The sequence below is a fragment of the Lepisma saccharinum genome, chromosome 6 (assembly GCF_977018435.1).
Source record: "Lepisma saccharinum chromosome 6, izLepSacc3.1, whole genome shotgun sequence".
In the NCBI taxonomy this organism is placed as follows: Eukaryota; Metazoa; Arthropoda; class Insecta; order Zygentoma; family Lepismatidae; genus Lepisma; species Lepisma saccharinum.
In genome coordinates, this window is record NC_139234.1 from 7,655,264 (window position 1) to 7,668,080 (window position 12,817).

General features: G+C 43.6%; 1 protein-coding gene across 6 annotated transcripts in view; it reads right to left on the reverse strand.

Moving 5' to 3' along the window:
* The window catches only part of LOC145988536 (uncharacterized), a 232,395-nt gene that overhangs the window by 58,540 nt on the left and 161,038 nt on the right, over positions 1 to 12,817 (reverse strand). The window contains exon 1 of one of the 6 annotated variants that reach the window (XM_083123441.1): positions 10,836 to 10,953. The exons of the other annotated variants lie outside the window; for them this stretch is intronic. Coding sequence (XP_082979567.1) covers positions 10,836 to 10,862 — 27 coding nt within the window. The 5' untranslated portion in view covers positions 10,863 to 10,953. Of the gene's footprint in view, positions 1 to 10,835; positions 10,954 to 12,817 lie in introns of those variants that run through there. 6 annotated transcript variants of the gene reach the window in all.

Consider the following 12,817-nt stretch of genomic DNA (forward strand, 5'->3'; position numbering starts at 1 on the left):
TCCAGAAGTGTATATTGATATTTTATATTGCACAAATTCGACGAAACGAAATCTACCGAACAGTTGCCGTGGTGCGATTTATTGCTGGATATAATTAGGCAAATACCATTTGAGCTTCCATGTCCAAGTTTCCAGAAGGAACTATTTTTACAACTCTTTGCACGAATGAGGATATATCATTCTATGAAAAGAATGAATAAAGAAACTTTTCGTAAAGCTGTGTTCTCCGGACAGTGAGGGTACACCGTATCTTTTTGCAAATTGCCGTACGGGACTGCATAAGAATCCACAGCTCTCACCCTCCAAGGCAGTGCATGAATGTGAAACTGCAACCCTCCAAAACACCGTTCCACTCAACGGGTAGAAAATACTTGGGTAGAAAGGTGGGAAGCTGGACATACATTTTGTTGAGACAAATTGAGGGGAAATTCGTTCATAGCAAGCGCCGTCGGTCTGTGCAGCTTGTTGCAAATAGTATTCGTTTTTATGTATATAATTATGTACAGCTCAGTCTTTGTATTCTGTGTGTGAATGGGCGTGTGTAAATTACAATTAGTTTACTTCCAATTGTAAATATATTCTATAATTTATTGGTTCTTCCACGAGTTCTCAAGAGTGTAGCTTTCAAAGCAGGCAATAGAATTTGAACTTCTAGCACTCCCCCACTCGACAGCGAAGGGGTTCAGAGAAACGAGTGTGGAGTGTGTTCAACGGCCTCCGAGCAGTATAAAAAGCAGGAGACGGCTGCGTTGTGGAGTCGCATTGGATAGAGCTATGAGGTAAATTGAGCACTCAAATGAAAGAACCCGAGACTTGTTTATGTAGTAAACAAATGTATAAAGCCCATTTCTGCGACTTTTCAGCAACACCCCGAAACGTTAGTAATGACAGTTCTTTGCTTATGTCCTTTTATTCTTGGGCTCTGAGCGCTCTGGTGAGGAACAGGATGGGAACTAGGACTAGCGAGCTGAAGTAGTTGTATTATTCCTACCAGAAGCGACCCGGGTAAGGGTGGTCTGTAAACAGAAGAAACTGCAAGTTTCCATTTTCCCCCATCCACTCGAGTATTACAGATATTCCATCGGCCGCAGCAATGCCACCAAGTATACCGCGTTTGTTAGAACCTGTCCCGTTTCCCGCGTTAGCGATCGCTCGACAGTTTCGGTGCCAATGAGAAACGAGGAAAAAATCGTCTGCTGGGCAGCGAGGAGCGAATGGAAGCCAGAAGAGAAGCGCTTACGTCGACGCTGTTGAGACGTTGCGTATTTTAATTGGCTGCCTGGCTTTGACTTTCACCAGCACAGAGAAAAGCCAACGACCAGCTAGCGCGGGAACCGGGACAGGTTGTAACAAACGCGGTATAAATGGAGAAACGAAATAATTACAATTTAATATTTGAAATCCTATTTAGATGTAATCATAGATCTCAAATTAACTTTTGGGGCACAGCTCTTCACCTCTTATGACAATTTTGTTTGTTATTGGCGAGAATTTCTGCCGTTAGCGACAAGGAAGAGAGTAATGGTGATAATAATGGATAATCCGAAGACCCTGGCAGGAGGCTCAAAAAGAGTGACGGTAGTCCGCCCCTTCTTTATTGTAGCCCCTAGTGTTTTGCTCCCCTAAACCAATGCGTATTGCCCTGGAGATGGTACGTGGTCCTTGACGACTCAAACGTTCAGCAGACTATAGAAGACGACAGCGGCGTGCTGTAGTTGTGCGTTGCAAGATCAGAGACTGTCCTGAGTGACTGTGACAAGGAGGTGCTGTGTCAATGAGAATGCAGTCAGCGGACCTGTGGCAAGTACGGTGTTAGTGGTGTCTGATTGATAAAAGCAAGATCGGATAACAGCAAGGAACGACAAGAGCAGTTTGTCTTCACAAAAACTGAGAAGCAAAGAGGACGTAACGAACAGATAGCGGAAAGGTTTTCTGATATTGTGCAGCACTTGACGTTCTTCCTGTACAAATTCAGTTGACCTTGGATAAGTGGTACGGGCGCATCAACACCTAGTGGCAAAAGAGTCTGCCTTGGAGGCGGAAGTAGGTGCTGTAAAAGACCAAGTGTGCGAACGAGGTTGCATGCAACGGTGAAGGAGACACGCGCCAGCAGGCAAAATTCCATTAGACATAAGACAGTATGTGGCGAAGTTACGAGCACGTTAGGAAAAGGCTATACAGAGATGTAGATCGAGCACCTCAGTAGCTTGAAGAAACAAATGCATACCACACAGTGAAACAACCGATGCCATAGCCTGTGCGGGGAAATTACTTTTTATGTCTGAGCGAGAGAATGTTCATGTTGGACTGATTCACCATGACAACATACAAGGAGGTGACGTTTGATCTGGAAAGTGCTCCCAGAAGAGACCACACTGTGACAGTTTGACGGGAACATTGAAGCGTATTCCGCCAAAAAGTACTTCAGAGACTTAAACCTATTTTCCACTGTAGCACGTTGAATACGAGTATCATGTAGGCTTACTGTCACACACTCATCTTTCAGGGAACAGCGGTACAATGCTTTTCTAATAACCGAGACAAGTTCGGAAGCTACGATAACTTTTGTGAAAAAATTCAACGTCAAATTTGCTTTCCGAAGCGAAACAATTCAAGCTTGCTGTTTTGCGTCGACGTCGGAATTCTGGACAAGCTCACTAGACAATGGAAAGTTACGCCTGGAATGCCTACGTTGCTCTCAAGAATTTCCGCTTGCGGGAAAACGAGGCGGTAAGGTTGAAGAGCCTCCTTTTCCAGTGAGATATTTGTGACTCACCAACTCTCCTAGAACTATTCGTGAACTGACAACGTTCCTTGAAAGCTATGAGGTGTGTTTGAGGAGCCGATGGGTTGGCAACCGTATGATATAACTGGTGGCGAAGGACGGCAAGAAAACTTAAACCCTCGACGCCCGAAAAATAATCGGACGTCGCAAGTGAGGATGGCAATGCAAAATAACCCGCCCAGAACCAAACAATATGTCGTTTCACCTGTATGGAGCTACACAGCGCAGTACAAGCATACCAAACTCACCAGACAACGGACACTGCTAGTACGTCGACAATACCGCTACCGTCCGGCTTGCCACCGATCACATCACACACTCCCCAACTTAATCCCATGGAAAACGCGGTAGCACAGACAGCACTCCTGAATAACGCAACTATTACTGGAATATGAATCAGTCAGGTGGGAATTTTCGGAAAACTCTCATTTTGTACACGTGAGCAGCTCCGAGGAGGGCGAGAGCATTTTGAGGAGCTGACTCAGTAATCTGAAGTCTGTTAGAGTAGACAAACTGGAACAGCGAGTAAGAAGAAACAGACTACAATCAAAAGTGCCGTATTTAAAGTACAGAACTCAGGTCTAAATAGTACGCACTGACTATACAATGGATATCGTTTGGAACAGCACAGCAGTTACCAATTGGAACGACCCTGCAAAATAGGCACAGAGTTTAAGTGTACTACAAGTCAATATACAGTCGTGTTTAACATACCGCTATGTAAGGTCGATACAGCTTAAATTTGCTGTTATGAGCACACAATATTAATTGGCACCAGTAGACGCGACGTGCTCATCGCAGTAAGCCATACAACTGTAAGAAGGACGGTTAGTTCCGAGACTGGCTATTGGTTTACACAAAAGTAGTGCATAGGAACTTAAAGGTCGATTCAAAACTTTGGAACCCATAAAATTTCTAGATATTATTGGACATGAATGTAACCATATGCAATATCTAGGAGGCCAAGTACTGCATCCTTGATGCATGATGTTACATACTCGTCCGCCATATTGGATTAATTTTTCAAGAGGTAATAGGGGCATGCGACACTATAAATCCTGTGAAATTTTCTGCCAAATCGATTGATCATATCTATTTTAAGATATCTTGAATTGTATTCAAGTTATTGCATGTGATGTTACATTATGTACGATCAGAACGTACTCAGTATGTGTCGTTTTTTTCAGCTACACACATCCGCAAACGTCGTTCCCGGACGAGCACGTGAGGTGAAATGGTGTCGCACAAAAGAATAATGATTTTCCACAAATGTCACCATATCTAGCAAGAGTTGCATAAACGTGACATTTTACATGCCCCCAAAAGATGTTTAACCGAGTTAAATTCTGTGCTCAGGGTGGTCTAGTCACCAACCAATCAAATGACAAGGGAAGTGCAGACTCACATGCGCACACAGGTGCAGAGTAATAAGGGGACATACCATCCATCTGGAAGAAGTTTGGGGAACCACCAGCTTCATTTAAGAGCAGATAAAATCCAAGATTGCTGTTTCGGGACCACCATGTATGCTTTGTCACACAAACTATTTGTATGAATCAATTTCTGGACGAGTTTGAATAGCACCACTGCCCTATGAAAAATTGGTCGCTTCTCTCAGGGCGTCTTGCGGTTGAAGTTATCTGTAACTTTCCTTTCATTCCGTCCACCACAATGTAAGCTATTGTTATCTTTGATCAATGGCATCTCATTTCACTGCATGAAAAGGAACAATGATGGAATACCATGAAATTAACGGCATTCTTTATCCTGAATACCTTGAAAACGATTCCAGATAGTATAAAATTGATTTCACCATTGGAATTGCCAGGAAATTTCACATGATTTCGATATGTCACATGCCGCAATTCCCTCTTGAAAAAAATAACTTCAATTCAATATGGCGGACGGGGTGTGTAACATGTATCAAAGATGCAGCACTCGGCCTCCTACATATTGCACATGGATACAATCACGTAACTGTAGAGATTACATCGGTGGTTCCAGACTTTGCATCATCCTGTATAAGAACTTGTGAATGAGTGAAAAGGCAGTGGCCGCCTGTGGAACACTCTTCAATGGAAATAGGCGGGGAGAAAGTTCCTTTCTCTATCCAAAAGGTGTGGAAGTTGCGGTGGAGAAAGACTAGTTCCTAGTAAAGTTTTCTCTACTACACAGTGAACAATATTTGAAGGCAGTAAGATCACTGAGACAGTATTACTTCCTATATCGTTGAATTGATCCCTTTTGAGACATTGGTAACGTCCAAAATAAATTCCGTCCAGTGTTGCGCTCTAGTACCCGTTAGAATTTGTCAGATAATGCTTCACAGGCAACATGCTCGACGCATTTGACCACACCACTCACATTGTGCCTTTAATCCCACTAGTGGTTTCCTTTGCATCAAAGCTGTAATTTGGACTGCAAAGCTTTGAAAATGGGAGCTTTATGCGCCAGGAAGACATATCCTCTTGGATTGTGCACCGCTTGTTCGGCTACAGACAGCCAAAGTAGCCCAAAAAAGGCGGAAGAGAGGTTCAAAAACAGGCATTTTTATGCAACATTAAGCAGAATATACACTAAAATGAGTGATCAGTGATATAACATTACAGCATTGTTTTAGTGCAAATGATTAATAAGTACATTATTACCAGTCCTAATAATGGATAGGTGAGTATGTTCTGGATGTTACGTTTGGTGATGTTTTTACTGTCAGGTCAAACATGCTGGAATTGGTTTGCGACAGCGAGACCTGAGTTTGAGTGTGATTTGTAACCAACTAAACACAGTCAAAAAAGTTTTGCATCACCCGAGAAGTGATGAAAATATCATCCGCAACATGCCGAAGCGGACAAGAACAGATGAAGCAGAGCTCATTGTGAGAAGTAACGCGGTCAACGTGCAATACCGATCACCACAGACGACTACCGGAGTCAGCAAGCGCATGCGTGTGTTCCAGCGTAGCAGCACGGTAGTCGGCAAAGGTTAGTTAGGTGGTCCTTGTGTCCAGTTAGCGAAGGCGAGCGAGTGCAGATGTGTGCAAGGCATGCCTAGGCGTACAATAGTGCAGTTTGATCCGGTCCGGATCATCGCGACTGGCATGTCACAATGGGCTGTTGGAGTGGCGCAAAGCGATGTCTGTAGGACCTGGAGGCGGTATACAGACACAGGAACAGTAGCAGATAGTCAACGGACAGGTCGTCCACGGGTGACACCACCAGCACAATACCGCTATGTACGACTCTCAGCTCGGCGACAGAATACCATGACGGCAAGGAACATCACTCATGCCCTCCAGGCAGCCTCTGCTGTGCGTGTGTCAAACCAAACTGTCTGTAACACACTCCGAGGAAGTGGTTTACCTTCCAGAAGACCTCTCCGGTGCCAGTACCTATTGCCGCGACATCGGCGCGACCGTGTGCATTGGGCCCGTGCACATCGAAATTGGGGACCCGATCATTGGGCTCATGTGCTCCTCACCGATGAATGTAGGCTCTGTCTAAGACCAGATTCACGAAGAGGACGGGTGTGGCGAGGCCCTGGACTGCAGGAGCGGCTTCGTGGTGTCCAGGGGGTCCATCCATGCCAAGCAGGAGGAATCATGGTGTGGGCAGGGATCATCCTCGGACGTCGAACGCCCCTAATTCCAATTAGAGGGACACAAACAGCTGTTCGTTATGTCAGGGACATTCTCCAGACGACTGTCGAACCATTTCATCAGGAAATTGGTGACGAATTTGTCTTGGTGGATGACAATGACCGTCCACACCGCACACAGGTGGTGCACGATTATCTGCAGGCGGCGAATATCCGTCGCATGCTCTGGCCAGCGCAAAGTCCCGACATGAATTGCAACGAACATGCATGGGCAATGCTAAAAAATGCCATTGCAAACCGTCCTGTGGCTCCCACCAATCTTCGTGAAGTTCATCTTGCGGCACAGGACGAATGGGATCATTTACCGCAAGATCACCTTGATCATCTCATCCTCACTATGCCACAGTGTGTTCAAGACCTTCTTGCAGCCAGGGGGGGGGCACACCAAGTGGTAGGCAATGTTTCTGATGGATCCGCTATGACGAACAGTCTTTATGTGACAGTTCTTTGTTTTTTCGCCTCCATCATGAATTTTGCCATTTTCGTTTTAAACACATTTCTGAGAAAAATGTACGTTTTTTGTTCCCTTTTCATTCAACATGTCTTGTTCTTCATCTTTTCTTTTGTATTCTCATTGTCATTGTCAATAAACTTTGTGCTACATATATATTTTGTCATTTTCCATCCTGATGTAAAACTTTTTTGACTGTTTATATTGTGCACGCTAGTGCATGCCTAAGCTTTCGACAAATTAATTAATTTCAAAAGATACGTGCAGAAACAGTGCAAGAATGTGACTTCTTGCTACAATCCTCTTTTAACTGGGAAGTCACACTTGAGAAGTATATGGTGTTGAAAAGACAAGGGCACGAACAGAGAAGTTCAGGGGTAGATGATTGTCAAATGGAAAGGATCAAGTCTCCTGCAATGCAAATGGAAAGTTCTCCTTGCATAGGATGTGGTCATCCGGATACACAACGTAACAGCCTATCGAACAGCCTTAACCATAACTGCGAAGTTGGAAGATGACCGGAAATAAAGCATACCGAAAGTTGGCAACACTATGTGGTATGGTGTGGGAAGCGAGGAAGTACAACTGCAGGGTAACATTATATCTTACCGAGAACAGTTATGGTGAAGGGCGATCAGCAATGGCCTTGAGTATTCGCGAGGTGATCGTTTCCAAGCATTATTTCCGCTCATACGGAAATGGTAGGTATGGCGGCGCTAGTTTGAAACATGTGCAGAATTTACTCGAACAAGAGTTCCAGAAAACCCCACCAACAAAGCGCACTGCACTGAACAGCACAGCACTCCCTGGTGGAAGATTATGTTGTCTAGTTTCAAGTTTCAATCAATTGCCGCTAGATAGCTCTTCCAAAATAACTTCACTATACCAATTTCACTTCACACACAAATTACCAAACAGAGTACATACCTCAAACAAGTGGTCGTTTCTCGACCGGTTTTGCGAGAGGCAGTTTCTTCCTCTCTTGATAGTTATATGAAGACAAATCACACAGAGGACAACATACGGTTATGGACAGGTGAAGTGCTTGGGTTAAATATCGTTGGAAATTACAACTCCGGATATTTCATTAAGCATTAATGTAGGACTGTTTTGTTACTGGTGGCAAAATTTCGTTAAAGGGATCAGTGTTGTATCAAAGACGAAATCGCTTTGGAAGAAAATTGTCAGGCACAGACCATGGGCATGCGGGGATAATGCTGTGCCTGTGAATGGCGCAACACACAAGGAACAAGCAAGAGTCGGGAGAAACGTCCAGAGGATTAGACTGTTCTGGAGTCCAGGTGACAGTACACTCAGGAACCGCAAGTTTGAAGCGCTATGTGAAGGATAAAAATGAAAAAGTGAACAAGAACTCAAAATGTTAAAACAGCAGGACCCTTGGTCGAACAAGGAATAACGATGATACGATGCATGAGAGTGTTGAGCATGAGGATGAATGCTCTAAGCCTCGTCCTGAGAAATGGGGGACCTGCATGGAGGGGGTTCCACCAGTAGAAAACAGATGCTGGATTTTCACTTTAGCCATTCTGTAATAAGGGAACATGATCTTCAACGCTCTTGTCGACATAGTACTTTCCTCCCAGTTAAACGAGAGGTGGTCAAATGTATGTCCAAGCAGCCTAAAAATATTTTAGAGAATGGAGCAGGCATCCGTGTAAGAAAACTGAGCTTGCCAAAGATGTCAGGCACTACCAGAAGCAGGTGGCGAAGCAGCGTCCATGTTGGTAGGAAACCGTTCAGCATAGCTTTTCTCCTCCCTGACAGAGTCCATCAAGAATCTTCTGAAAGTTGGAGATACTGGAACGCCTTCCACAGTCTATCCGATAGGGGCTCATTCGATCTCTTTGCCAAGATGAAAAGAGCCATTGCGTCACAGAAATGGCCTAATCGACGGAGTACGGTGGAATGCTTGGAGTATATATTGAAAAGGGATGTAAGTGGATTTTCGTCCTTTGAAAAAGATGTCAACATGGACGCGGCGAAGTATGGCGACTCCACTTGAGAGCACAGGAGATAATCCTTTACCGCAGCTGGTATATTCGTTGCCAACAAAACTTGGCATAGGCACTGAAGGATTCGCTTGCCTTGCAAAAGTGAATACGCGCGCATGGAAATTTACCTTAGATCTGAAGGCCAAGTTATTATGGGTCATGAGTAACATGGGTCTTTCAGTGCAAAGCCACGTATACGAAAGCCTACGTGAGATTCTCTCGCACCAGAGTTTAACGAACGGCATGCTCGCCTACCGTCGTTTTTTCGTGGTAGAAAGGGACAACAATCTCGAAGTTGATGGTTCCCCAGTTCCATCAGCGTAAGCTAGCAAACCCGTGGCTTTAGTGCAAGATTTGATTTACGATAAATTATCAGTTGGCATTACATTTAACATGCACGTGTACGGAACTTGCAAAGCATGTGGACAGTTTATACGTAACGCCATGCAATTCACTGAGGAAGTGGAACTGCATTATCTAGTGCAATGGTTCGTTGTCTTTCAAAGTTACATTGAAAACTCAAGATAAGCTTTTCATCACAGTTGGAACAGTTAGCTACCCACGATGCGTTATTCTCAGTGTTATGCCTATGCCCCTTGCAATTAGTTCAAACGCGATATGAATACAATAGATAGGTGTCTAAAATACATCATATTTTGTATTGTTTCCTCCAGAGTGAGGTTAAAAATGTATTATTTCCCGATGTTAACTGCTATAACTGCTTAGGAATACAACAGATAATCGCTAAAATACACCGTAGTTAGTGTACATAGCAGTGAGTTATGGGTTAATTTAAAATATTCGCTTTTGCACCAGCTCGGAAATACAAACTACCGACACAGATACGATAATTTCTCTAATACACAAGCGATACGTAAAATGCATCGCAAGACTAAACAAACGAGATATGTGTGCTCTATACAATGATTCCGCCAATACCATTCGATTCGGTGGTCAAAACTATGTCTATAACATGAACATTAGAACTACCTTGAAGTATAACATATTAGCAAAGTACATATTATTAAGTTGGAAGAGTGATGAGAGTGGGAGCTGCCAACAGTGGCAGCAGTCCACGACACGGAATATAATTCGATCGCAGCTGGGGTAAAAACATTTTCCCAAACTTTATATCTTCGTATAATGGCACTGCTAAAGCTAATTTGGCCTCTAGGCTGGATACGTCTGGGTACTAGTTCACTATGTGGGCGACACCTACAAATCACTTATTTCGCACTTTCTTACATTGCTAACGTACTATTTTGGAATGCGGAACATTTCCTAAGGTGAAATAATGCATTTCTAACTAAGATAATGTCTATTTCTTACATTTACGAGTACTTACTGTTACTTGTTAATTCCATTCTGCAACACACATTATGGCGATAGTGTACTGGTTCATCGCGAGTTGTGCGAGTGTTTTGTCGATTTATGCAGTGTTGCAACCTTGTTCACCGGAAAATACCTATTTTCGTGCCCGGATTTGAAATTATGCTAATACCTCGAAAACCATTGACATTAGTTTCACAAACCATTGACGTTAGCCCCTAAAACCATTCACATTAGCCCCACAAAACATTTTCCGTACGGTTAGGTTAGGCAAGCATAGTTTTAAAAAAAATCTCGACACGTCATGTTCTAGTGAAAACACGGCGAGTTTGAAACACTGATTACGGGGTTTACGTCATCTAACACACGGAACATTGTACTGTTGTGCAGAAAGCATATGGAGGCAGCAGAAACAGCGTATCGGACAGAAATTTTCGCAGAAAACAACATGTATTCTTATTAAAATGGATCAAAACTACATTCAAGACCTTCCACAGCGCTACAGAAAATGATTTCCGTAAGTACTTTCTCCTGTAAATTTGAAGAAATCCGTCACCCCCATAGTTAACTGTTACCTACGTCTGTTACGGAGTGTAACACCCACCTGCCTGTAGTGCGCCTTCGACCCCATTATGGCCAGCTTCGTTGAGTGACAAAGAAGAGTGACGTCAACTTGGAAATGTCCATATACGTAGGAATGTCTTACTCAAATGTTATCCGACGAACAAGAAACTTCCCGAAAACGTAAAAGTCTGGTAAAATATCTCCAATTTTCAGTTGGAATTGCACATGTCGGATAATTCAACTCAAGAGAAGTCTGCATGTTAAACATGCGAGAGCCTGAAACTAGCGCACTTAATACAAGGAACAATGTGTATTGCCTAGTTCTGGTGTTTACACATTGACACGTATCAAAGTTAAAAGCACAAACACAGTTAAACAACACGTCTGTCTTCTCCCAGATCCAGCATAACTAAATTTATGCAGCCCTGCATGTTCTAGCCGCTAGCGGAAGAGAGTTTGCATTATATTGCACAATAAAAGTCTAATATTGCGTCATCCAACTTCGTGCCGGTTCTCGTCGAGGGTTACATGGCATTGCGCAACCAATGTCTGTGACGTGAGTTGCATGATTTTGCGCAGTCTTAAGATTGCGTCATCCTAATTGGGTTCTATTAGTTTTTCATGATGTTGCGCAATTCAATAATTAGAACTGGGACAGAGTCATAGAGTCCTCTGCGTGGCGATGACGCAGCCAGTTCAGCGTCGAAGATAAACCGTTCCTACTCAATTCAACGTTCAGACCTGCCAATCCAGAGTGTGGCGCTAGTGAGAAGCCAATCAGCGTCGGAGCCACGCCCTTCCCCTTGCAACGGAAGCAATAAAAGCTAGCCACGCACATTTTTACTTTCAATTTTTCGCAGATCGGAATCTGATCTTGAAGAGACGGTTGCACATGAATCAGAACAAATGTGCTGAAATGACTTCTAAATTTTTGGATTTGAAGAGAATTCCCATTTTCTACTACTTGGCCACCTTTTACTACCTTGTGCGGTTGCAAACGCGAGTGTTACGAGTAGACCCTCAGGCCAGCCGCACTCCGGATCCGACACAACGAGTCATTTTTGTTGCGAACCGACTCGGGGAACGTTTAACATGGGGCTCTTATGAGCAGCCGCACACCGGACGAAACATCAGACTCGAGTCACGTTGCGACAGTTTGCGACAAAACAATGAAGGTCCCGGTTATTCGATCTCTGAGAAGAACGATGCGACAAAACGTTCTGCGCATGTGCGAATCCTTTCTTCTCGGCGCACCACCTGCATGTGTTTCATCACTGTATTGTCTGACAGCACATATATATGTAAATTTGACAGTACGGTCAGGGATAAAAATACAGCAGCAAATCGTTCTTCTGCAAGCGAAGCCTCCGCTGTACGATTATTCATCAGCTGAGCACAATAATGACAAAATCCATGCGCTATGGAATGAAGTGGCACAGGAGATAAATTACATTACAATTACGTTACGTGAAAAAAAATAGTATTTTCAGAAATTATCTTGTAATGTACAAAACATATCGTAAATTGTACAAGAAAAACAAGCTTCAGGCCAGTTTGATACTTATTGCTCGAATAACTATGTGGTTGCAGTACGCGAATTAAAGTTTTTCCTTTTTTGGTGGGGAGCAGCGTTTAAAATGAGCCGGAATGCACCGGAACTCCATTCTGGCAAAACTCGGTTCCTGCTAAAACTTTATTTCCAGAAAAAAACACTGATAACAATAATTAATATTGGTTTCGTTTTGTCGGAAGCAAAGTGACTCGTCGTGTCAGATCCGGTGTGCGGCTGACCTCACGAGATCTCGGTGGAAATAGTGATCGAAGAATCTTTGCTCATTGCACTTGTTTCAAAGCGCAACAGCAGATGTTCTTCCACTTTGAAGCTGACACTGCCACGCTCCCACCTTTGCAGACTGACAAATAGAAATAGCCTCCAAGGTCATATGACAGCTGGGAAGGCGGCCAGTATTACTAATCTACAATTCCGTACTTAACATGCTTCAATACTACTTAGGTTCTCAG